General features: G+C 41.2%; 1 protein-coding gene across 1 annotated transcript in view; it reads right to left on the minus strand.

Moving 5' to 3' along the window:
- The window catches only part of LOC140481583 (serine/threonine-protein kinase 24-like), a 52,311-nt gene that overhangs the window by 15,776 nt on the left and 10,596 nt on the right, over window positions 1–25,939 (minus strand). The window contains exons 2-6 of the mRNA XM_072578015.1: window positions 16,631–16,861; window positions 9,661–9,717; window positions 8,169–8,277; window positions 7,933–8,090; window positions 696–881 (exon numbers count right to left, since the gene is read on the minus strand). Of these exons, the coding sequence (XP_072434116.1) occupies window positions 696–881; window positions 7,933–8,090; window positions 8,169–8,277; window positions 9,661–9,717; window positions 16,631–16,861 (741 nt within the window). The remainder of the gene's footprint in view (window positions 1–695; window positions 882–7,932; window positions 8,091–8,168; window positions 8,278–9,660; window positions 9,718–16,630; window positions 16,862–25,939) is intronic.

Genomic DNA, 25,939 nt, shown 5'->3' on the forward strand with positions numbered 1-25,939 from the left:
ATTTATCAAAAACACATCAGTCACAGTTCAATGGATCAATGAATATATAGATTTTATTCTTTTAATGCCAGTAAATATGCACTGCCACTTCTTAGGATTAAGAACTGATTGAATGTTAGTTGGTGCTGACAAAATTGTTGACAATGTGCTTAAAACAATTTAGCATCTGTTCACTAATTCAGAACTTGGACATGAGTACAATATAGGGACGGAATGATGTAACGGTCATGTCACTGTAGTAGTAATCCTGAATGTGAGCTTAAGGTCTATGGCCATCGGTTTGAATCCCACTTTAAGCAAATAGTAAAATTTGTATTCAATAAATATCTGGATAAGAAACTGGTCTTGTGGCGACCACTATTGTTTGTTGTAAAAGTTCATGAGATTCAGTAATATATTTTAGGGAAGTACAAATACCATCCTTATCTGTTCTGACTCCAGACTCATAGCATTGTTGTTGACGCTCAACTACATACTGAACAATTAAGGATGGGCAATAAATGCTGGCCAAACCCGCACTGCCCTCATTTCCATGAAACAAATGTTTAAAAATCAGGATTGGTGATGCATTTGAATTGTGTCAAGTTGGGACCATACTGCACACCAGGAGGGAATTTGGATGGTTAGGAAAAAAAGTTAAAACAGTAGCCAAGGTTCTCAAATTGTTGTTTTAGCAAGTCTTTTAAATAACTTACAAAGCTCGGTTCTTTATTCAAGCAAGCTTCAACAAATTCTTTGAGGGGTTTACTGTAGTTTCCCTCCAATGTTGGTGCATTGTTCTTCGGAATAAGGAACAAAACTTTCATTGGATGTAGCTCTGAATGTGGCGGTTCTCCTTTTGTAAGTTCTATGGCAGTTATTCCCAAAGACCAGATATCAGCCTATATAAACAGAATATAAAAAAAAGTAACTTATTTAATATTCAGTAAAATATTTGTTTCTATATGATGTGCAATGTTAGCCCTTTCAATACACTTGGGTACACATCAAAATTTTTACAGGTTGAACTTGAACCAAATTATAACCTGCCACAAATTTTCATCAAATAATGCCAAATGCAATTTCATCACGAGGACAGCATTTACATTGCTGTGCCAAGCTAATTGATAATCACTGGCACCTCTGAAAAAGTCAAAACTGTTTTATGCGTGAATGCATCTAGTGAAGAGAGCTGATGATATTTTAAAGAGTACCTATTATTTCTCCTCATACTGATCAATTAATTTTCACTGTAGAGATTCTGTGATTCTATGAAATATAGAGTCTGCAACAAACAAAAGCAGAAGAGTCACTGGACTCGAAATGTTAAATGCTTCTCTTTTCTTTAGATTCTGTATAGTGTGGAAACAGGCCCTTCGGCCCAACAAATCCACACCGACCCTCCGAAGAGTAACCCACCCAGACCCATTTCCCTCTGACTAAAGCACCTAACACCTACGGGCAATTTAGCATGGCCAATTCACCTGACCTGCACATCTTTGGACTGTGGGAGGAAACCGGAGTGCACGGAGGAAACCCACGCAGACACGGGGAGAATGTGCAAACTCCACACAGTCAGTTACCAGAGGCTGGAATCGAACCTGGGACCCTGGTGCTGTGAGGTAGCAGTGCTAACTACTGAACCACCATGCCGCTCCACAGATGCTGCCAGACTTATTAATTTCTCCAACAACTTCTTTTTTCGTTAGTTTCACATCTCCACAGTTCTTTGTTTTACTTAAATCTAGGGTCTTGCAGCAAAAGGGTTCAATACCACTGACAGCGCATTAACGGAGCCAGACACCTTAAATTATTTTACTGCTAGATTATGCACTAATTTCTGCTGGCAACAATTGAAGAAAATGCAAGCAGCGGTACAAAAAAAAGATTAAAATAACAGACAGAAATACTTTGTACCTTTTATATCTACGTGCGAAGTACATAACTAGATATAGGATTAATTTTTTTACCAAAGCTCAGATTGAGAACCATTCTGGGTCCAAACCAATGGGATTTTTTTTGCCCTTCAATATATCCTTCTATTCCTTTCACAGACTGATACAAGCCAGGAGGAAATCATTTGGCCCACTGTGCCTAGGCCAGCTCTAAGAAAAAGCTATCTCATTAATCCCACTCCCCTGCTCCTTCCACATAGCCTTGTAAGCACTTTTCTTTTCAAGTATTTCCAATTCCCTCTTGAAACAACTGAATCTGCTTCCAAACCTTATGAGATATTGCATTCCAGATTTTCTTTGTGTAGAAGAAAAATATACCCATGTGGCCTTTGGTTTTTTTGCCAACCATCTTAAACTTGTCTCCCTAGGTTATCGCCTGAAGAAGGGCTCATGCCCGAAACGTCGATTCTCCTGCTCCTTGTTTGCTGCCTGACCTGCTGCGCTTTTCCAGCAACACATTATCGGATCTGATCTACAGCATCTGCAGTCCTCACTTTCTCCCCAGGTTATCGGACCTTCTACTGGAAACAGTTTTCCCTTATTTGCTCCATCAGATCTTGAACGCTGCTATTAAATACCCTCTTGATCGCCTCTGCTATATGGAGATCAATAGCACCTTCTCCAGTTTTATCACAAACCTTAAAGTCACCATTGTTGGTACCATTCTGGTAAATGGCTTCTGCATTCTCAGGGTGTGGTGTTTGAAATTAGCCACGATACTCCAAATGTGACACAATCAGTGATTTATAAAGACTTGGCATGTTTCTCCCTCGAGGAGAAAGTGAGGACTGCAGATGCTGGAGATCAGAGCTAAAAATGTGCTGCTGGAAAAGCGCAGCAGGTCAGGCAGCATCCAAGGAGCAGGAGAATCGACGTTTCGGGCATGAGCCCTTCTTCAGGAATGAGGAGAGTGTACCAAGCAGGCTAAGATAAAAGGTAGGGAGGACGGATTTGGGGGAGAGGCGCTGGAAATGCGATAGGTGGAAGGAGGTTAGAGGGAGGAAGAGAGCTTCAAGGAAGGCATCCTTGCAAGAGGATTCGCAGTAGGTTAAAGTCTTCTAGGAGAAAGTGAGGACTGCAGATTTCCAACGCCCCTCCCCCAAGCCCCTCCTCCCTACCTTTTATCTTAGCCTGCTTGGCACACTCTCCTCATTCCTGAAGAAGGCTCATGCCCAAAACATCGATTCTCCTGCTCCTTGGATGCTGCCTGACCTGCTGCGCTTTTCCAGCAACACATTTTCAGCTCTGATCTCCAGCATCTGCAGTCCTCACTTTCTCCTAGAAGATTTTAACCTACTGCGAATCCGCTTGCAAGGATGCCTTCCTTGAAGAAGCTCTCTTCCCTCCCTCTAACCTTCTTCCACCGATCGCATTTCCAACACCCCTCCCCCAAGTCCCTCCTCCCTACCTTTTATCTTAGCCTGCTTGGCACACTCTCCTCATTCCTGAAGAAGGGCTCACGCCTGAAACGTCGATTCTCCTGCTCCTTGGATGCTGCCTGACCTGCTGCGCTTTTCCAGCAACACATGTTTCTCCCTCTAACAATCAGCCTTGATCATTCTGAATGATTGAGGGGGCTCAAACCGACTGAATGGCCTACTCCTGCTCCTATTTTCTATGTTACTTCTTAGTAACTGTACTTATGCTATTCACTGAGTGACTCAACTTGGTAGCCCAAATGGTAAAACCATGGTGTTTTCTTACTAACACATCAGCCATGATTCCTTCGAAATAGAACTTTTAAAACTTCTTTCACGCAGAGTGGGCATCATTGGCAAATCCAGCATTTTCTGGCAAATCACAACTGAAATGAGCAACTTGATAGGTCATTACAGTGGGAAGTTAAGAGTCAACCACATTGCTGTGGGTCTGCAGTTACATGATGACCAGATCAGGTAAAAATTGAATATTTGATTCCATAAAGAACTGCAGTAGGCCAGATGGATTAAATTACAATTGACAGTAGTTTCATAGCACCATTGCTAAGATTAGTTTGTATATCATAGATTTTATGAAGTGAATATGCATGAAAGGGTTCAGAAAAGATTCACAAGGATGTTACAAGGGATTAGAGGGTTTGAGTTATAGCAAAAGGCTGAATAGGCTGGGGCCTTTTTTTCCCTGGAGCAGATGTCGAGGATGACCTCATAAAGGTTTAGAAAATCATGAGACACATGTATAGGGTGAATAGCCAAGGTCCTTTTACTAGGGTGGGAGAGTCCAAAATTAGAGGGGCATAGGTTTAAGGTGACAGGAAAGATTTAAAAAGGACCTGAGGGCTAAAGTTTTCATGCAGAAGATGCTGCATGCATGGAACAACCTGCCAGAGGAAGTGGTGGACACAGGTACAAATACAACATTTAAAAGGCATCGGGATGGGTGCATGAACAGGAAGGCTTTAGAGGGAAATTAACCAAATGCTGGCAAATGGAACAAGATTGGTTTAGGATATTTGGTCAGCGCGGACCAGTTGGATTGCAGAATCTATTTCTGTGCTGGAACACCCCACATACATTCGAGACACCACCCATGCCCTCCACCTCCTCCAAGACTTCCGTTTCCACGGCCCCAAGCGCCTCATCTTCACCATGGATATCCAATCCCTCTACAGCTCCATCAGTCATGACCAGGGCCTCCAAGCCCTCAGTTTCTCCCTCTCCCGACGTCCCCAACAGTACCCTTCCACCGACAGTCTCATTCGTTTGGCTGAACTGGTCCTCACCCTCAACAATTTCTCCTTCAAATCCTCCCACTTCCTCCAGACCAAAGGGGTAGCCATGGGCACCCGTATGGGCCCCAGCTATGTCTGTCTCTTTGTTGGCTACGTAGAACAGTCCATCTTCCATAGTTACACCAGCACCATTCCCCACCTCTTCCTCTGCTACACTGATGACTGCATTGGCGCCACCTCGTGCTCTCGTGAGGAGGTTGAGCAATTCATCAACTTCAACACATTCCACACCCTAACCTTAAATTTACCTGGACCATCTCTGACACCTCCCTCCCCTTCCTGGACCTCTCCATCTCCATAATTGATGACCGACTTGACACTGACATTTTTTACAAACCCACCGACTCCCACAGCTACCTGGATTACACCTCTTCCCACCCTACCTCTTGCAAAAATGCCATCCCGTATTCCCAATTCCTCTGCCTCCGCTGTATCTGCTCCCAGGAGGACCAGTTCCACCAAAGAACACACCAGATGGCCTCCCTCTTTAGAGACTGGAATTTCCCATCCCACGTGGTCAAAGATGCCCTCAAACGCATCTCGTCCACATCCCATACCTCCGCCCTCAGACCCCATCCCACCAACCGTAACAAGGACAGAACACCCCTGGTGCTCACCTTCCAACCAACCAACCTTCGCATAAACCAAATCATCCGACGACATTTCTGCCATCTCCAAAAAGACCCCACCACCAGGGATGTTTTTCCCTCCCCACCCCTTTCTGCCTTCCGCAAAGACCATTCTCTCCATGACTACCTGGTCAGGTCCATGCCCCCCAACAACCCATCTGGCACCTTCCCCTGCCAACACAAGAATTGCAAAAACCTGCGCCCACACCTCCTCCCTCACCTCCATCCAAGGCCCCAAAGGAGCCTTCCACATCCATCAAGGTTTCACCTGCACATCCACCAATATCATTTATTGTATCCGTTGCTCCTGATGTGGTTTCCTCTACATTGGAAAAACTGGATGCCTCCTAGCAGAGCGCTTTAGGGAACATCTCTGGGACACCCGCACCAATAACCACACCGCTCTGTGGCCCAACATTTCAACTCCCCCCTCCCACTCAGCTGAGGGCATGGAGGTCCTGGGCCTCATTCACCGCCACTCCCTCACCACCCGATGCCTGGAGGAAGACGCCTCATCTCCTGCCTCGGAACACTTCAACCCCAGGGCATCAATGTGGACTTCACCAGTTTCCTCATTTCCCCTTCCCCCACCTCACCCCAACTCCAAACTTCCAGCTCATCACTGTCCCCATGACCTGTCGTACCTGCCTATCTTCTTTTCCACCTATCCACGCCACCCTTCTCTCTGACCTATCACCTTCATCTCCACTCCCACTCACCCATTGTACTCTTTGCTACTTTCTCCCCACCCCACCCTCCTCTCATTTATCTCTCCACCCTGTAGGCACCCTGCCTCTATTCCTGATGAAGGGCTTCTACCCGAAACGTTGATTTTCCTGCTCCTCGGATGCTGCCTGACCTGTTGTGCTTTTGCAGCACCACTCTCATCTAGAATCTGGTTTCCAGCATCTGCAGCCCTTGTTTTTACCTCTGTGTTGTATAAGTCTAGTTCGACCAGCTGCCATGATGGGATATTTCTCTGGGTTAGTAATCCAGAAACATTATAGCAATGCAACTAACTCACCAACTTGCACTTAAACAGCAGCTTCAAAGAAAAACACCCCTGATACACAGATACAGAAACAACAGAAGTTGAAGTTTGATACCAAGCCACATATGGAGAATTAGGACAAGTGACCAAAACCTTGGGCAAAAAGGTAGACTTTAAGGAGAACATTAAAGGAGGTAAGACAGAGAGAGCAAGCAAGAGAGCACAAAGGAATTATAAACATTACACCCAGGCAGCGGAAAGAATAGTGGAACAATGGAAGTCAATTGTTACAAGGTCAGAATTGGAGCACAATAGAAATTTGAGGATTGCAGGGCTAGAGGAGATTACTGAGATAAGGAGGGGAGAAGCAATGAGATCAAAATTTTAAAACTCAGGCAATGCAAAACTTGTAACCAATGTAAACTGGTGAGCCGAGGAGTGATGGTAAACAGGACTTGTAGCATCAGAGCTATACAGCACGGAAACAGGCCTTTCAGTTCAAACTCACCATGCCAACCATAAACACAAACTAAAATAGTCCCTCCTGCCTGCTCCTGGCCCATATCCCTCCAAACATTTCCTATTCATGTACTTATCTAAATGTCTTTTAAACACTAACTGCAGCCACATCCACCCATTTCATCTGGAAGTTCATTCCACATGTGAACCAGTGTAAAAAAGGTTGCCTCTCATGTCTTTTTAAAATCTTTCTCCTCTCACCATAAAAATAAGACCCCTAGTGTTGAAATCCCCCAGCCTAGGGAAGACATACCAGCCATTCACCTTATCTATACTCCTCATTGTTTTATAAACCTCTATAAGGTCACCTCTCAACCTCCTTTACTCGAGTGAAAAAAAAGTCATAGAGTTGTACAGCATGGAAACAGACCCTTCGGTCCAACCCGTCCATGCCGACCAGATATCCCAACCCAAACTAGTCCCACCTGTCAGCACCTGGCCCATATCCCTCCAAACCCTTCCTATTCATATACCCATCCAAATGCCTCTTAAATGTTGCAATTGTACCAGCCTCCACCATTTCCTCTGGCAGCTCATTCCATACACATACCACCCTCTGTGTGAAAAAGTTGCCCCTTAGGTCTCTTTTATATCTTGCCCCTCTCACTCTAAACCTATGCTTTCTAGTTCTGGATTCCCCAACCCCAGGTAAAAGACTTTGTCTATTTATCCTATCCATGCCCTTCATAATTTTGTAAACCTCTATAAGGTCATTCCTCAGCCTCCGACGCTCCAGGGAAAACAGCTCCAGCCTGTTCAGCCTCTCCCTATAGCTCAAATCCTCCAACCCTGGCAACATCCTTGTAAATCTTTTCTGAACCCTTTCAAGTTTCACAACATCTTTCCGATAGGAAGGAGACCAGAATGCTGAGTGTTAGGCTAAGTGCAGCAATGTTTGGATGTGTTGACATTTCGAGGATGGAGGGTGGAAGGTGGATGACCTAAAAGGAGAGAGAGCTAAATTATAGAATTTAGAGGTAACATAAGCATGGATCGGAGTTCCACCAGTAGAAGAGTTGAACTGTGTGTATTGGGCATTTTTATAGACACGTTGGCAAACTATGCCTTTGTAAAAGGGTCACCTCATCTATCTGTAGTTCATTCTGGAGAAACAGTAACAATCTGTACCTTTGAATCATATGCAGACTGTTTGATAACTTCTGGTGCCATCCAGAAGGGCGTACCCACAAAAGTGTTTCTTTTTATTTGCGTATCTGTCAGCTGCCCGGCAACTCCAAAATCTGCGAGTTTAACATCACCTTGCTCCGACAGCAAAACATTGGCAGCTAGGAAAAGGTATACAAAATTAAGTGAGTGACTTGAACATGACCACTTGATTTAAAAGTTTGAATGCAATTTCTTACCTTTGATATCCCTGTGGATTTTCTTTTCAGAGTGCAAATACTCAAGACCTTTTAAAATTTCTCTTAGTATTGTCGCAATCTGGTATTCATCCAATGAACCAGGTTCTAACTAAGAAAAATAATAAAACTTTTAAGAACTTAGCAAAAGATTTAATAAATCGAGACGATTCAGCCCTCTGATCATGTTCCATTATCCCACTAAATCATGCCTTTATATTCTTCAACATCATTAACCCACTCAAAACATAAGCCAAACAAAAATCTGTCAGTTTTATCACTTTCAATCACAACCTTTTCAGAGGCAATTACCAAGGGGCAATAAAATGCTGGCCCAGCTAGTAATGCCTACATCCAGTAAACAGACGAGAAAAAAAACAAAACTCGAGGCACAACATGCTCTCAGGGGAGAAAGTCAGAGATTTCTACTCCCCTATGTATTAAGAAATATTTCCTAATATTTGACCTGGCTCTAATTTTAAAGAATTCTTCCTTTTCTTAGATTCCTCTCACCAGAGGAAATAGTTCCCATTTACTCTCTCATGATCTTTAATACTATTTTTAGATTGCTCCTTTAACCCTCTATACTTGAGAAAAAACAAGTCTGGTCAGTTCAACATGTCATTAGAGTTAACCTTTTCAGGGGCAGCATTATTTTAGTGCATCAGCATCGCACCCACTCCCCAAAGGTAATATAATCTGCTGAGATGTGGGAATAAGATCATGATTTAATGCTTTAAATTAAACACATGCCACTACAGTTCCTTTCAGCATAAATCATAACCTATTCTTTTTTCTTCAGGTTGTCATCCATCTTTCCCTGAAATACAAACTTTGCATCTCTATTTTATAAATCTGTCCATTTGACGTGATAATTCAAAGCTCCAATTTGTAAGTGATGCTCAAAAAAAGTTTTGGTGGGATACATATTCTCAAAATAGTCAAAATAACTACTCAATGAGACAGAATTTCACTATTCAGTTGGTTCTCTAGATTATCTTAACACTTCCTTTTCCTGATTTCACAAATTTTGACATTAGCTAGTCTTATAATAACTTGAATAACTATGTTAGATTTGAGATCAATCAAGCTAGCACTGTAAAAAGGACTACAGATTTTCCAAATGTTAGGGAGGGCAATAAAGTTGCAACTGTTACGGATTCAATTTTATAACCATCAGTGTATTTTCTGGAATTTCATTTCTCACAAAATTTCAAATGTTAGATTTTCTGCAAAGCAGTTAAAAAGTATCTTGAGAGCTGCATTTAAAAATCAACCTTGTATTTTAGTCTGGGCTGACACTGATATCAGGTTCATTTTACTCTAATTGAAAAGTGTTATTCACTTTATACAACCACAGTTCTTAAAACAAGACTGGGCAAAGTCACAAGAGCAATTTCTCCATGGTATGTATTGCAGTGGTTAAATTTTTATTTTTAAGAAAAAAACTACCTCCAAATGAATTTTCCACAGCAAAATTTAAAAATATACTTACCAGATCTAAAGCTGAGCCACCACCAAGATATTCCATGATAATCCATAATTTTGTATCCTGCATGACAAATGATTAAAACTGTTTGCAAAGTGAATCTTAACAATTTAACAAGCAATGAGAAAACTTGGCCTATTGCAAATTCCACACTTCCTTTGTTTCACCATTGGCAGCTGTTACATTAGATGCTTAAACTCTGCAATAACCTGTAAGATTACTAAAGGATTGAACGCTCTGGAGGCAGGAAGCATGTTTCTGCTGATGGGTGAGTCCAGAACCAGAGGGCACAGTTTAAAAATAAGGGTAGGCCATTTAGAACAGAGTTGAGGAGAAACATTTTCACCCAGAGAGTGGTGGATATATGGAATGCTCTGCCCCAGAAGGCAGTGAAGGCCAAGTCTCTGGATACTTTCAAGAAAGAGATAGATAGGGCTCTTCAAGATAGTGGAATCAAGGGTTATGGGGATAAGGCAGGAACGGAAAGTGGATTATTGTGGATAATCAGCCATGATCATAATGAATGGTGGCGCTGGCTCAAAAGGCCGAATGGCCTACTCCTACATCTATTGTCTAATTCCTTCCTGAAACCCTTCTGTCCAAAATGAGACCTTAAAATCTACTCCTTTGTCCAAGCTTTGAATCACTCATCCTTAATACCTCTCAGTGGCTGTGTCAAACTTGTACACTGTTCATGGAATATGCTAGAACACTAATGGAAGTTTGTACATTATGAACACTTAAACATCAAGTAATTTTATGTTCCTATTTAATCTCAAGTAATCTTGCATTTCTATAAACCAAACAGCTCAATTTTAAGAGTGAAAACACAGAGACAAAAAAAAATGGAGGGAAGTTTAATGCAGTGCCACACAATAAGGAAGAAGAAAAGCCATGGTGACTATCCCTAATCAATCCTTGCCTTTCCAACTACACATACATCCTGTCCCTCTGGATTCCTTCCAACAACTTGCCCACCACCGACGTCAGGCTCATTGGTCTACAGTTCCCTGGCTTGTCCTTACCACCCTTCTTAAACAGTGGCACCATGTTAGCCAACCTCCAGTCTTCCGGCACCTCAACTGCGACTAATGATGATACAAATATCTCAGCAAGAGGCCCAGCAATCATTTCTCTAGCTTCCCACAGATTTCTAGGGTACACCTGATCAGGTCCTGGGGATTTATCCACCTTTATGCGTTTCAAGACATCAGCACTTCCTCCTCTGTAATATGGACAGTTTGCAAGGTGCCACCATCTATTTCCCTACAGTCTATATCTTCCATGTCCTTTTCCACAGTAAATACTTTTGCAAGATACTCGTTTAGTATCTCCCCCATTTTCTGCGGCTCCACACAAAGGTCGTCTTGCTGATCTTTGCGGGGTCCTTTTCTCTCCTTAGTTACCCTTTTGTCCTTAATATATTTGTAAAAACCCTTTGGATTCTCCTTAGTTCTATTTGCCAAAGCTATCTCATGTTCCCTTTTTGCCCTCCTGATTTCCCTCTTAAGTATACTCGTACTGCCTTTATACTCTTCTAAGGATTCACTCGATCTATCCTATCTATACCTTACATACGCTTCATTCTTTTTCTTAACCAAACCCTCAATTTCTTTAGTCATCCAGCATTCCCTATACCTACCAGCCTTCCTTTCACCATAACAGGAATATACTTTCTCCGGATTCGCGTTCATTCTTTTCCGAAGGCTTCACACTTTCCAGCCACCCTTTTACCTCCGAACATCTGCCCCCAATCAGCTTTTGACAGTTCTTGCCTAATACTATCAGAATTTCTCCAATTTAGAACACAGCAATTAGGAGCAGGAGGAGGCAATTCAGCCCTTTGAGCCTCTCTGCCAGTTTCCTGCCTGCTCCCCATAGATCTTTGTCCCACTTTTCATCAGAAACGTATCTAATTCTTTCTTGAATCTTTTGATTGATTCTCTATTGCACTCTGGGGCAGTGAGTTTCACAGATTCACAACCCTCAGAGAAGAAGTTTCTTAGCTGAATTATTCACTGTAGAACAGCTACAAGTTTGTGCCTTCATATCAACACAAAAATGGGATCACAGCCAGGCACCAAAGAGTTTTAGTACCTTTAATTCTTTTTATTCATTTACGGGATATGAATGTCACTGGTCAGGTCAGCATCTATTTCACATCCTTAATCACCCATAAGGCAGTTAAAAGTCAACCACACTGCTGAAGATCTGGAAGCACACGTAGGCCAGACTGAGACAGGATGGCAGATTTCCTTCCCTAAAGGACATTTGTGAACCAGATGGTTCTGGTCGCCCTGCTGTAGGAAGGATATTATTAAATTGGAGATGGTTCAGAAAAGAATTACGAGGGGCTGGATGATTTGAATTGTAAGGAGAGGCTGGCTAGGCTGGGACATTTTTCACTCAAGCTTTGAGGGTTGACCTTATAGAGGTTTATAAAATCATGAGGGGCTTTAATAAGGTAAATAGCAAAGGCCTTCTGCTTACAGTAGAAGAGTTGAAAACTAGAGGGCATATTTTAAGGTGAGAGGGGAACGATTTAAGAGACCCGAGAAGACAGCTGTTTCACACAGAGGGTGGTCGGTTTGTGGAATGAACTGCCAGATGAAGTGGTAGATGCAGGTATAGATACAACATTTAAAAGACATTTGAACTGGTACATAATAGGAAAAGTTTGGAAGGATATGGGCCAAACACAGGCAAGTGGGACTAGGTTATTTTGGGAAATTTTGTTGGGACGGACGAGTTGGACTGAAAGGTCTGTTTCTGCATTGTATAACTTCATGGATGCGTGCGCAGTTCTGGGCACCATACCAAATGAAGGAAGTGAATTCATTGGAGGGGGTTCAGAAAAGGTTAATGGGAATGGTTCCAGGGAAGTGACACTTCGGTTATGAGGAAAGATTATAAAAGTTGGAACGGTTTTCCTTGGAGGGGAATTTGCTATAAGTTTCCAAAATCACAAGGAATCTGAAAAGAATATATGGGATAAACTATTCCTGCTCATAAAGTGATCAAGATCTGGAAGATGCAGTTTTAAAGTGTTTTGCAAAAGAAGCAAACAAGATGTCAGAAATAACTTTTTCATGCAGCAAAGTCAGGGTCTGGCAATGTTCTTCTGGAAGTCTAGTAGTTGCAGCTTCAACTGAGTCTTTAAAGATTACATGGAAAAGGCACAAGATTGGCACTAACTATGTATTACCACAACCTCCTTTTGCTTTGCAACACCATCTTTTGTCTTTCAATGCCTTTTAGGAAAACAATTTGCCATTCTTAGTCTGGTCTGGTCCACATGTCTCCAGATCCACAACAATGTGACCGATGTTTAACTACACTCTGGGCAATTAAGAATAGGTTGATACTATGACTATGTTCCCCAACAATCCATAGAGAACGGCAAGATTTATAGCATTGAATGGTTTGCTTTTGTAAACCCATTGGTGTTTTGGAGGGGGGGGGGTGTGGCATTGCCAATGAAAGAAGTTTAAATGCTGCACTGCTCTTGGTGTGAGCTCCAAATTGACTTAATAACATCCCAACCACAGAGTTGCTTGTGAACTCAGAAAATGCCTACATTGAACTAAATAAATACATTTAGCGAAGACAGTTGATGGACTGGACGTGATCATGGACAAAGTTTGGTCAGCCACCCTACATGACACTTTGCCATATTTTCTAATTAGCACTTATGTTTAAATTTCAGCAAGAATGGGCACAACAAACACACTTTGCTCAATTATATTATTTAGTCAATAACTGCTGGCCTGGTGATACCCATAATGTTTGAAGGAATTCAAAAAATTGGCCCACTACCACATCACAAAACTTCCCTTTTATTCTTTGCCTCCCTCCTTCCTCTTGCTCTACACTCATTTAAAAACTGTTCAATCACTAACAATTTCCAGGATATAACTGTATTAGAATCAATTTAAAGAAGATTTAACTGATTTCTGGGACTAAAGGTGAATCTACTAGGAAACGTTGAGCAAATTAAGAGTTTTGTGTTGTGGCCTAGGGGAGAGAAGGATCATGGTAGCAACAGTTTATTGATGCACTTGACAGATATCAGTGAACTTTTTTCACTCACTATTGGGGATCATTACTGGAAAGACGGTACGGCAGAGCTTAACAAAATGGAGTGGAACATAGAAAAGCTAAATATCTCCGTGGCATAACAGAATGTTCCTGCAATAGTGCTCCATGAAACAAGACTCAATAGTACATTATGTGGTCCAGCCAGATCTGGGTGGTAAATAGACAATAGACAATAGATGCAGGAGTAGGCCATTCTGCCCTTCGAGCCTGCACCGCCATTCAATATGATCATGGCTGATCATTCCTAATCAGTATCCTGTTCCAGCCTTATCTCCATACCCGTTGACTCCACTATCTTTAAGAGCTCTATCCAATTCTTTCTTAAAAGAATCCAGAGACTGGGCCTCCACTGCCCTCTGTGGCAGAGCATTCCACACAGCCACCACTCTCTGGGTGAAGTAGTTTCTCCTCATCTCTGTCCTAAATTGTCTACCCCGTATTTTTAAGTTGTGTCCTCTGGTTCGGCACTCCCCCATCAACGGAAATATGTTCCCTCCTGCCAGAGTGTCCAGTCCTTTCATAATCCTATACGTTTCAATCAGATCCCCTCTCAGTCTTCTAAACTCAAGGGTATACAAGCCCAGTCGCTTCAGTCTTTCCGTGTAAGGCAATCCTGCCATTCCAGGAATTGACCTCGTGAACCTACGCTGCACTCCCTCAAATAGCTCAACTAGCTGCCTGCTGATTTTGTTAAAATCTGTATCTCTTTGATTTAAGAGAGGGGCAAAGCAAGCTGTTCTTGTGTAGACTGGGGGCTGGGATTAATAGCCAACATAAGAGAAAATCGTGCTTTTAACTGAGGAACAGAACAAAGCTGGAGGCAAGGTCGTAGTCGAGTAGACCATCAACTGGATAAACATCTTGACGAATGGAGGACCAATGGATAGACAGTTCAAATTTAGCAAAATGCACTCCCAAATGAATTGTGAAGGGTGGATACAGAAATATATAGGAATGAAAAGGGGAAAAAAATGTGAGTGGAGATCATCAAAAAGATCACAAAGTCATCAGAAAGGGTCTGTGATTGGGGCAGCACCAGTGCTGGCAAGGTCAAACATTCAGTAGTAAATTTGGATGGGGAGTTTATATTGAGGGAGCAATTAAGGAAGGGTAGGAGGACAATAGGAGACAGAGAACGATGAATTGAGATTATCTTCAGAAGAACATCCCGTTTACATCAGCTGCCACAGCCCGGAACTTCAAAGACCACCAAAAGAATATTAAAACATATACTTCTCTCCATTTATGAGCTTCCTTTCCTCCTCAACTCCACCTCCCCCACCCTATAACTCATTCTATTTTTGCATGCTAATGCGTGCATGTCAAAGGGTTTGAAATAGTTCTTTGTTCTACTAAAACCTAAGAAAATTTACAGCCCAGAACAGGCCCTTCGGCCCTTCAAGCCTGAGCCGATCCAAATGTACTGTCTAAACCTGTCAATCAATTCCTAAGCATTTGTATCCCTCTGCTCCCCACCTACTCATGCATCTGTCCAGAAGCATCTTAAATGAATCTACCATGCCTGCCTCTACCAAACGCCACCACCCTCTGTGTGAAGTATTTGCCGTGTGTATCCCCCTTAAACTTTCCACCTCTCACCTTGAAAGCATGACCTCTGGTTATTGAATCCCTCACCTTGGGAAAAAGCTTGTCTCTATCCACCCTGTCTATGCCCTTCATAAGTTTTCACTTGAATAATTTTTACAATAAAACTAACTCCTCTTCCTTTGTTAATTCAAAAGATCTGTTCAGTTTATGTTATCATGTAGCTTTATACATGGTCAAATACACACTGAACCGGAAAAAAAATGAAATCTTTTTAAACAGTAAAACACTTATAACCAACTTCGGGAGTGAAAAGGGGTATTTAATCTCCTTTCCGATTTGGCCATACACTTGAATCAAGGTTATTACCTACAATAAGCCCATGGATAGCAAGGACCTTGTTTATGTGTAAACAAAATGTGGAGAGAAGTGGTGAGAGCTGATCCACTGAAGACAGTATATAGGGTTGATGCTGGAAGCAAGGAGTTGGTCAGAGGAGGACGATACGCATTTGGGGTTGCTGCATACAAGGAAGCAATGATAAGTGTCTCAATGAACCCCTTTGGAGAATGTCAAGAAAAACAAGAAGGTTTATCTTAGGAGCTGATTAACCTTGGGAAAGCAAAAGGCTAGTAAGAAGCTGAAAGACTTGCAGAGTTGAACATGTTCGGTAGGGAGGAACAGCTATAAATTGATCAAGGTTTGGTCCAGAGCTGAGAGAGGGAATGGTGTTGGGGGCAGGTAGGAAACAATGTCAGCAAATTGCAGCTCCATCAATAGACAGCTTTTGAAAAAGGTAAAGCAGCTGAGATGAGAGCACAGAAGTGCATTAGACAGAGTCCTACAACAGAGGTGCCCATACTTTTAGAGCAGACAACCGGACTGATACTATGATGGAACTAGCAAGTAGACAAAGTGTAATTAAAGCAAATGAAAGATGACAACTTAACGGTGGGTGTTCTAACTTTGAACACCAAGAGAATCATACCAACAAGCTCTGCAGTGATATCATATCATGCAGTCCAAAATCTAACACAAAGAAACTCTCAATCTTAACAGGAGGTATTTTATGACTTGCCTTTTGTTGTTCATCCCCAGCATGTATATAGATACACACACACCTGCCCACCCCAAACCACCTCCACTGATAATGCTTTGGCAAACAAAGACTTCAAAAATCAGAGTTTTTCTCTTAACTTTAAAACAAATTTGGACTAAACTTGTACGGAAAGCATGTAAGACATTTGATGCCATTTACTTAAGGTCCAACCACCTGAGTGTTACTCCGTCATGTCTCATTTCCCTAAAAAAAATGTAAAGTTATAAGCTTCACCTTCAGATAGGATCCATAGTACTTTGTAACATATGGACTATCACACTGACTTAGGACAGTTATTTCCTGCTGAATATCCTCAATTTCATCTTCAGCTTCTTCAAGATCAATATTTTTTATGGCCACGATTTTCTGAGTCCTGTTGTCTATTCCTTTAAAAACTTCACCGAAGGAACCCTTTCCAATCTTCTCCAGCTTTGTAAACAGTTCTTCTGGATCTGCTTTCAAATTCTAAAAAAAAAATTGAACAGAAATGTTAGAAATGCAATGCAATTTGTGCTCAATGTCATAAACAAAATTATGCATTGCGATTGCACATTTACAATCTTGGGGCATCCCAAATCACTTTACAATCAATGAAGCATCTTTAAACTGACTCAGTGTAGGATACGCAAAGCTCCACAAACAGTGACAACCAGATATTCCGCTTTTCATGATGTTAAAAATCACACAACACCAGGTTAGAGTCCAACAGGTTTAAGTGGAATCACTAGCTTTCAGAGGGCTGCTCCTTCATCAGGTGGTCCTGATGAAGGAGCAGCACTTTGAAAGCTAGTGATTCCAAACAAACCTGTTGGACTATAACTTGGTGTTGTGTGACTTTTAACTTTGCCCAACCCAATCCAAAACCGGCACCTCCACAACATGATTTTTCACGATGCTATTTTAGCATGAAGTTTATGGTCAGGTCTCGCATCAAATTGAAAACCACAACTTCAGTCAGAGGTGACAGCAAAGCCCAATGACATGAATATAGACATAGAGATACAGTGCTATCATTTTCCTCAGTGTAAGTCTTAATGTAGATGGTAATATATATTGGTTTCTCAATTTTTGATGTCTGACTGGTGTCGACACGTTTTTGTTTTTCAAAATGAAGTCATCCTTAAGAAAAAGTCATCCTTAAGAAAGTTACTTTAATCACAAATGAAGTTAAATTGAAAAAAATTGGGAACGCTTGAAAAGAACCAGAAAGAACTGTGGATGCTGGAAATCTGAAACAAAAACAGAAATTGCTGGAAAATCTCAAGTCTTGCAGCATCTATAGAGAGAAATCAGAGTTTAACATTTCGGTCCAATGACCCTTCTTCAGAACTGACAGAACGCTAACTTTGTTAAGGATGAATGTTTGTACTAATTGGAGATTAGTAGGTATGAATCATTGTAAAAACTCTTTAAAGGATAAACTTTGGACAAAGAACCAAAAAACTTGTGATCACAAGATAAATAAATGCAGCCTACATAATAAGCACATTCCTAACACTACTATATTTATTGTTAATTACACTGGTGATTATAAATCTCCAACTTAAAATACATTGCATTATGGAATGGAATGAATGTCAATTATACTGTGGCTCAGTAAAGAGCTCTCAGGATCAGAAAGCTCTGGGCTCAAGTACCAATGCAGATGCATGAGCATAAAAGCTGAGATCAGTATTGTGAAGGAGCTGCACTGTCAGAAGTGTCATCTTTCAAAAGAAACATTAAACCAAAGACATGCCTGCTATCTCAAGTAGATGTGGAAGATTCCATGGCACTAGTTAAAGAAAAGCGAGGTGCTCTCTCCAAGTCCTGGCCAACATTTATCCTTCAACCAACCATACTAAAAGATTCTGCATTACATAGTAAGATGCCTTATTTTAAGAGCCAATGCAAAGTGGGGAATCGCAGCAAACAACCTTTGGATAGCCATATTTAGTCATTTGTCTTACTTTGTGTCAAATTGCTTTTGTACATCATAAAAATAGATTGAGGTTTCACTCAGCGCTTTGATCAGTAGTGACTGGGCAGCTATGTAAATTGGGTAGATCCCTGAGCCACAGAAAGCCCTGAAATCACCCTGTATGTATGATATTTGAGATGTGAACACTGCAAGAATGAATAGAGGTTGATAGCTTTTACATTGTAATTCCAGTAGTGCTAAAGGTTTTGAAGATTCAGAAAAAGTATAGAACTGGGTTTTATTTGTCATACTTTTGTTTCATGCTCATGTTATATTGGCTCCACCCTTTCTGCTGATGTCACCTGTTAACTATAGTTAGAGATGAGGAATTCTGTTCTCATTTTAAAGAGAGACCTGATGGATCAGTATAAGCTCTAAGTTCTAGAAATTTCTCCTGACCAAATACAGTTCTCCTTTTGCTGTCATGCCATAATATTTCTTGCTAATTAAGAAGTGTCTGTGCTGCAGATACTCTAAGGTGGTGTATCTATTTCTATTCTCCCCAACAATCATTTATTCAGAAATTTGTTTAAAAAATGCAAAGACATTTCAACTTGAATCCTCCAGAATCTGCAGAAGATTCAACTTGTCTCCTTAAAATATGTTCAACTTAACATGATTGTTATAGACTTGATATTTATAAAATCACTAGTTAGGTCCAAGACAATGGAGATTTGGTGGCAGGGAGCCACTTCAAACAGCCCTTACCCGACATATAGCTAGAGGTGGCAAATACCAGATGTTTAAGAGGGTGCAGAAAAGATTTACAAGGATGCTGCCAGTACTGGAGGGTTTGAGTTATAGGGAGAGGCTGAATAAGCAGCGAGGGCCTTTTTTTCCCTGGAGTGTCAATGGCTGAAGGATAACCTTGTGGAGATTTATAAAATCATGAGCATGGTTACAGTGAATAGAAAAGGTCTTTTCCCTTAGGTGGGGAAATCCAAAACTAAAGAGTATAGGTTTAACGTGAGGGGGGAAAGATCTAAAAAGGACCTGAAGGATAACTTTTTTCACAAAGAGAATGGTGTATGTATGGAACCAGCTGCCAGAGGAAGTGGTGGAGATGGGTACAAATACAACAGTTATAGGCATCTGGATGAGTATGTGAACAGGAAAGCTTTCGAGGGATATGGGCCAAATGCTGGCAAATGGGACTAGGCCAGATTAGGATGTCTGGTCAGCACAGATGAGTTAGACCAAAAGGTGTGTTTCCATGTGGTATGACCCCATCTATATACAGGAGCTTGATATGCAGAAAAACAGCTGCTGGATTTCTTACATACAATAGTGGGTACATTTCAAAAGAAGTACATTGACTTCAAATCATTTTGGGACATCCTAAGGTTGTGAAAAGAGCCCATATATGCAAGCTGTCACAAATTAAGAATTGTGCACTTTATCGAGAGCTCTCATAGGCCTTATCAGTACATATCCATTCTACAGCAGATACATCTTCCTCAAACCTCCAAAAACATGAGCTCTTTCAAAACTGTTGCTACCCATATCATACCTTACATCAAGTCTAATTCATCCTTGCCCCTGCACTTACTGACCGACATTGGCTCCTGGCCTAGGAATAAAGTGAGGACTGCAAATGCTGGAGATCAGAGTCAAGAGTGTGATGCTGGAAAGGCACAGGTCAGGCAGCATCCGAGGAGCAGGAGATTCAATATTTCCTGACGAAGGTCTTATGCCCAAAATGTCGATTCTCCTGCTCCTCGGATGCTGCCTGACCTGCTGTGCTTTACCAGCACCACACTATTGACTTCTGGCTTAGGAATGCCTTGATTTTGAAATTTCATTTGTGTTTTCCAATTCCTCCATGGTCTCATCACTTCCTACCTCCATAGCCTCAACAACTCTACTCTCCTCTGGCATTTCTGCACTTGTCCAATTCTGGACTCTTGTACATCACCAAATTTAACTATTCCATCACTGGAAGTCACGAGGTCTCTGACTCTGGAGTTTTCTCATCTTTTTGTCCTCCTTCAAAGCTCTGCTTAAAACTTTGGCCAAATGTTTGGCCACCTACATTAATATATCCTTACATCACTCAGTGTGACGACAATCCTATGAAGGCGCTTGGGATGTTAATGACACTACATTAATTGCTGCTCATGTCTGTACTTCAGGTTTGCACTGTGTGTGGAGACAGTATCTCCAGACAACATTATTTAGATCCCAATCACATATCATTGTGTCTCAGTTGCAGTCATATAATTGCCATACATTATGACACATTTAAATTAACAATTAATGGCTTGGAAAGAGAAGGCTTTCAACTTGTGATGTTGTGAATACTTTGCAAGACATAAAGCCAATGTTAACATCAAAATGTATAATTATTGTCTGAAAGATAAGCTTTAAAACTGCATAATGGGCAGAATTTTAGCAGATAGTTTATTTAGTTGGAAGTGATATTGTTGCTTGGATTACTGTAAAGTAGAAGTGGAATTTCAATTTATTCACCTGAACTTTAAAACACTCAGCAATACAATCACCATATCTGTACTAATAAACACGGGCAGCACTTGGCTTGCTTTGAGCTACAGTGATTGTGCTGGAACACATTAAAGCTGAGCTTTGAAGTAGGGTTTTTTTAAACAACATGTTGGAACCAAAACACTAAACAGGGTTTTATGATAATACTAGGCCATTTCAGCTCTTTTCTACATATTACCTAGCATTTACAAATCAGAATCAGCCTAGTTGGTCTGTGCCATCATTTATGCTGTACACCCTGACCAATCTATCTCATCCTAACACTAATTGAGGTTCCTCTTAAATGCATCCACACCGTTTGCCTTAGCCACTTTATTAGAATAAGTCCCACATTTTAACTACTCCATGGGTAAAGTTGTTTTTCTTAAATTTTCCACACAATTTAGGAATGATCATCTTTTGATCATCTTACAGCTACACTCAGTTCAGTGACACAGCATGAAAGAAAGATCCCATTTTCAATCCTACTGTAACATCCCATGAAATCACCAAATTGCTACTGATCAGTTTTGCTTACAAGCATTCTAACAATAATCATTCCTACTCCTATATCAGTAGGTAGTCAATTGCTGGTAGAATAATCTTAATGAAGAATTCTAATCTCAAAAAATCCAAAAAGCTTTGGACTAACATAATGATAGCAACTTAGTTTGCGGCGCAAAAACTATGCTGTAATTAGTGAAAAGAAAATCAGTTAGATAAAGAAATGTACAATGGCCACAGAATATTAGACAGCTGTTTGGCCCATCATATCTGTGTCAGCTGCCCACAATACCAATAATAAAGGCAAAACATTGCAAATACTGAAGATCTTAAATAAAAACAAGTGCTGGAGAAACTCAGTCGGTTTAGTAGTATCTGTGGAGAGAGATACAAGTTAATGTATTAAGACTCAAAACATTAACTCTGTTTTTCTCTCCACAGACGCTGCCAGATCTTTTTTGGTCCAACCAACCGGAGTTCTGCTCCAATCCCAAATGATTCTAAAGTAAAGCTTAGAACAGCAGATGATGTTCTGAAATCAAAACAGAAATTGCCGTCAAAAACTCAGCAGCATCTCTGGAGAGAAAAGCAAAGTTAACAATTCAAGTCCAGTGGCAGTTCAGAACTCTGGAGGGTCACAAGACTCAAAATGCTAAAGCTGCTTTCTCTGCACAGATGTTACCAGATCTGCTGAGTTTCTCCAGCAATTTCTATTTTTGTTCCAAATGCCTATAATTTTGCCAGAGCTCCTTGATGCCAACTCACACAAATAGTGCCTTGACATCAAAGGCAATTATTCCCATCTGGCATCTGGAGTTCTGTTCTTTTTTCTATGCATGCAACAAGGCTGTAATGAAGTCAGGGATTGAGGGGCCCTGGCAAATTGAGCACTGGTGAGCAGGTTATTCCTTTGGAAATGCTGTTTTACATCACTGTTGATGACCCCTTCCCTAACACTGCTGAGGACTGAGAGTAGATTGGATTGACTGTTGCCAATGTAACACCTTACTCAAAAAGGAATGAGGACAAAACAAACAGGTTAATGGGGGGCTAATTAGACTTATATTTATTATTGGGAAATGTTAGAGTCTGTTATAAAGACTGCAATAGCAAAGCATTTAAAAATAAAAATAGTCAAGAAGAATCAGCATGGCTTCTTAGAGGAAAGAAAATCACACCTGACAAATTAGTTAGAATTCTTCGAAGGGGTAACAAGCAAGACAGAGAAAGTGGAACCAGCAGATGGAATAGATTTGGATTTCCAAAAGGCATTTACTGAAGTGTCACTCATTAGGCTACTTAGTAAGAAAGAAACCCATATTGCTGGGAGTAATATATTGGCATGAATAGAGCATTTGCTAGCTGATAGTAAAGTGTTGGGGTAAGGAGGTTATTTTCAGAATGGCAAACTGTAACTAATGGAGTGTGACAGGGATCAGTGCTGAAGCCACTTTATTTACATTATATATTAATGATTTAGACAAGGAAAGTGAACATACCATAGTCAGGTTTACAGACAACATAAAGGTAAGTGGGAAGGGAAGTGGTTAGGATGACACAAAGAGTCTGCAAAGGGAAACTGACAGATAAGGCAAAAACTTAGCTGATGGAAAACATGAGGTTATGCACTTTGGCAGGAAGAATAGATTAGCTAAACATTGTCTAAAAGGAGGAAGACTGCAGAAAGCTGCAGCACAGAAAGAATTAGCTTTGTACATAAATCACAAGTTCAGTAGATATTGGAGAAGGAAAATTGAATATTGGATTTATTTCAAAGAGAATGGCATATAAAGATAGAGATGTGTTGTTAATACCATTAAAGGCACCAGTTACACTACACCTAGAGTACTGTGAACATTTTGGATAATAATACTGGCAGTGGAGGCAGTCCAGAGTAAGTTCACTACTGGGTTGGTCCCAGGCAATAAGGGATTTTCTTATGATAAGTTGAGTAGCTTGGGCCTGTACTGTTTGCAATTTACAAGAATGAGAAGTGACCTTATTGAAATATAAAAGATTTTTTGGGGTGTGACAGGGTAGATGCTGAGAGGTCACTTCCACTTGTGGGAGAGTTTAGTACCACAGGCTATAATCTCTGAGCAAGAGTTCATCCAGCTTGGAGAGAAATGAGGATTTTCTTCTCTTAGAGAGTGGTGAATCGGAGGAATTTTTTACTTCAGAAAGCCATTGAATTGGTTTGTTAACTATATTCAGGGCTGAGAGACAGATATTTAATCAGTAAGGGAATCAAAGGGTATGAGGAAAAGGCAGGAAATTGGCGTTCAGGATGATCATATTGAATGGTGGAGCTCCCAAATTTTATGGACATATTGATTGACAGGGCAGTAATTGGCTAAATTGGATTTGTCCTGATTTTTGAGGACAGGCCATTCTTGGGCAACTTTTTTTTTCCATGCCCCTAGCCAATTTGTAGCTCAACAGGAAACAACTTGGCTAGGGGCATGGAAAATTTTGGGGCATAAGTCATCAGTACTTTTATTGGGCTTAGTCTTTTCAGTATCTTCAGCTGTTTCTTGAAATCACAGAATGAATTAATTAACCTAAGGAGAGGCTGAGATGGATCATCCACTCTTCACGTCTGACTGAAGGAGGAGGCAAATGGTTCAGCCTTGTGCTGGACATCCACCATCATTAAGGCCTGGGATATTTTCTGAAGGCTCCTCCTCCTGTCAGTTGTTTATTTGTCAATTACCATGCCTGGATGTGGAAGAACTGCAGAGCTTCAATCTGATCCATTCATAGGGGAATTACTTAGTCCTATCTTTTGTAATTTGATGGGTCAGGAGTGGAAGATGCAAAGGACATAGGGTGAAAACTAACTGGTGGCGGTTGAAGCATGTTGCAGTTATTGAGATGGACAAGGCCAAAGAAAGACTCATCAACTAGAATAAAATGCCAGAATTCAATGTGGAGGAGACTGAAGGCCAAGTAAATCAGCTAAAGGATAACAGAGGTATGGAGGATTACGTACTGTGGAGTTTGGAAATAGTTTATTCTAGGTTGTCAAAGCACATTTATTAATAACTGACAAAATGCAATTGGACAAATACTTGAAGGGGACCTCTTTGCAGAGCTTTATTATTCCATGATTTCCTCTTGGTGCCATGTAATTTTGCTCTGAAAATAGGGAATGAAACACGTGCAAGAAGGAACACTTATTATTAAAGACAGAGAGGTCTCCCATGGCCATCCAAAAAAATGCTGAATCTTACAAGCTATCAAAGCAATGTCAAATGATCACACTCCTGAAGGGCTTATGTCCAAAACATCGACACTCCTGCTCCTCGGATGCTGCCTGACCTGCTGTGCCTTTCCAGCACCACACATTTTGACGACGATGTCAAATGATAGACCATTGGCCTCAAGCAAATTTACAAATCTCTTCAGTGGTGAAAATTCAGTCTCTATCCACTCAGGAAGACTTAAACAGATAAATGCACCTCATGCTTTGTCCTATTCTCTCACCAATCTCAGCCAGTTCAAGTGAGGAAGATGAACAAGAAAAACAGCGCTCTTGCAGTCATCCTGACTCAACAGAGTTCAACAATCATGGATCATAACCTTTACCCATTTTTTTCTTGCGTTTTATTCTTGCTTTGGGACTCTCGTCACTACAAAGAAAGTAACATTGCAATTTAGACTTTGAAGATCTTGTCTTTTTTCTAAGTGTATTTGGTATGTAAAGAGGTCTTGTGGTTCAGTTTCTGATTGAGGCAGGAATGCTAAGTTTGAGTCACAATCTAGAACTTGATAGTTAAGGATTACAGAGGAGGAAGTGCTGGATGTCTTGAAATGGATAAAATTGGATAAATCCCCAGGACCTGATCAGGTGCACCCTAGAACTCTGTGGGAAGCTACAGAAGTGATTGTTGGGCCTCTTGCTGAGATATTTGTATCATCGACAGTCACAGGTGAGGTGCTGGAAGACTGGAGGTTGGCTAACATGGGGCCACTGTTTAAGAAGGGTGGTAAGGACAAGCCAGGGAACTATAGGCCAGTGAGCCTGATGTCAGTGGCGGGCAAGTTGTTGGAGTGAATCCTGAGGGACAGGATGTACATGTATTTGGGTAGGCAAGGACTGATTCGGGATAGCCAACATGCTTTATGCATGGGAAATCATGTCTCACAAACTTGATTGAGTTTTTTGAAGAAGTAACAAAGAAGATTGATGAGGGCAGAGCAGTAGATGTGATCCATATGGACTTCAGAAAAGCGTTCGACAAGGTTCCCCATGGGAGGCGGATTAGCAAGGTTAGATCTCACGGAATACAGGGAGAACTAGCCATTTGGATACAGAACTGGCTCAAAGGTAGAAGACAGAGAGTGGTGGAGGGTTGTTTTTCAGACTGGAGGCCTGTGACCAGTGGAGTGAGTGCCACAAGGATTGGTGCTGGGTCCTCTACTTTTTGACATTTAATTAATGATTTGGATGCAAGCATAAGAGGTATAGTTAGTAAGTCTGCAGATAATACCAAAATTGGAGGTGTAGTGGACAGCAAAGAGGGTTACCTCAGACTACAACAGGATCTTGACCAGATGGGCCAATGGGCTGAGAAGCGGCAGATGGAGTTTAATTC

This window comes from Chiloscyllium punctatum, chromosome 9 (assembly GCF_047496795.1).
Source record: "Chiloscyllium punctatum isolate Juve2018m chromosome 9, sChiPun1.3, whole genome shotgun sequence".
NCBI lineage: Eukaryota > Metazoa > Chordata > Chondrichthyes > Orectolobiformes > Hemiscylliidae > Chiloscyllium > Chiloscyllium punctatum.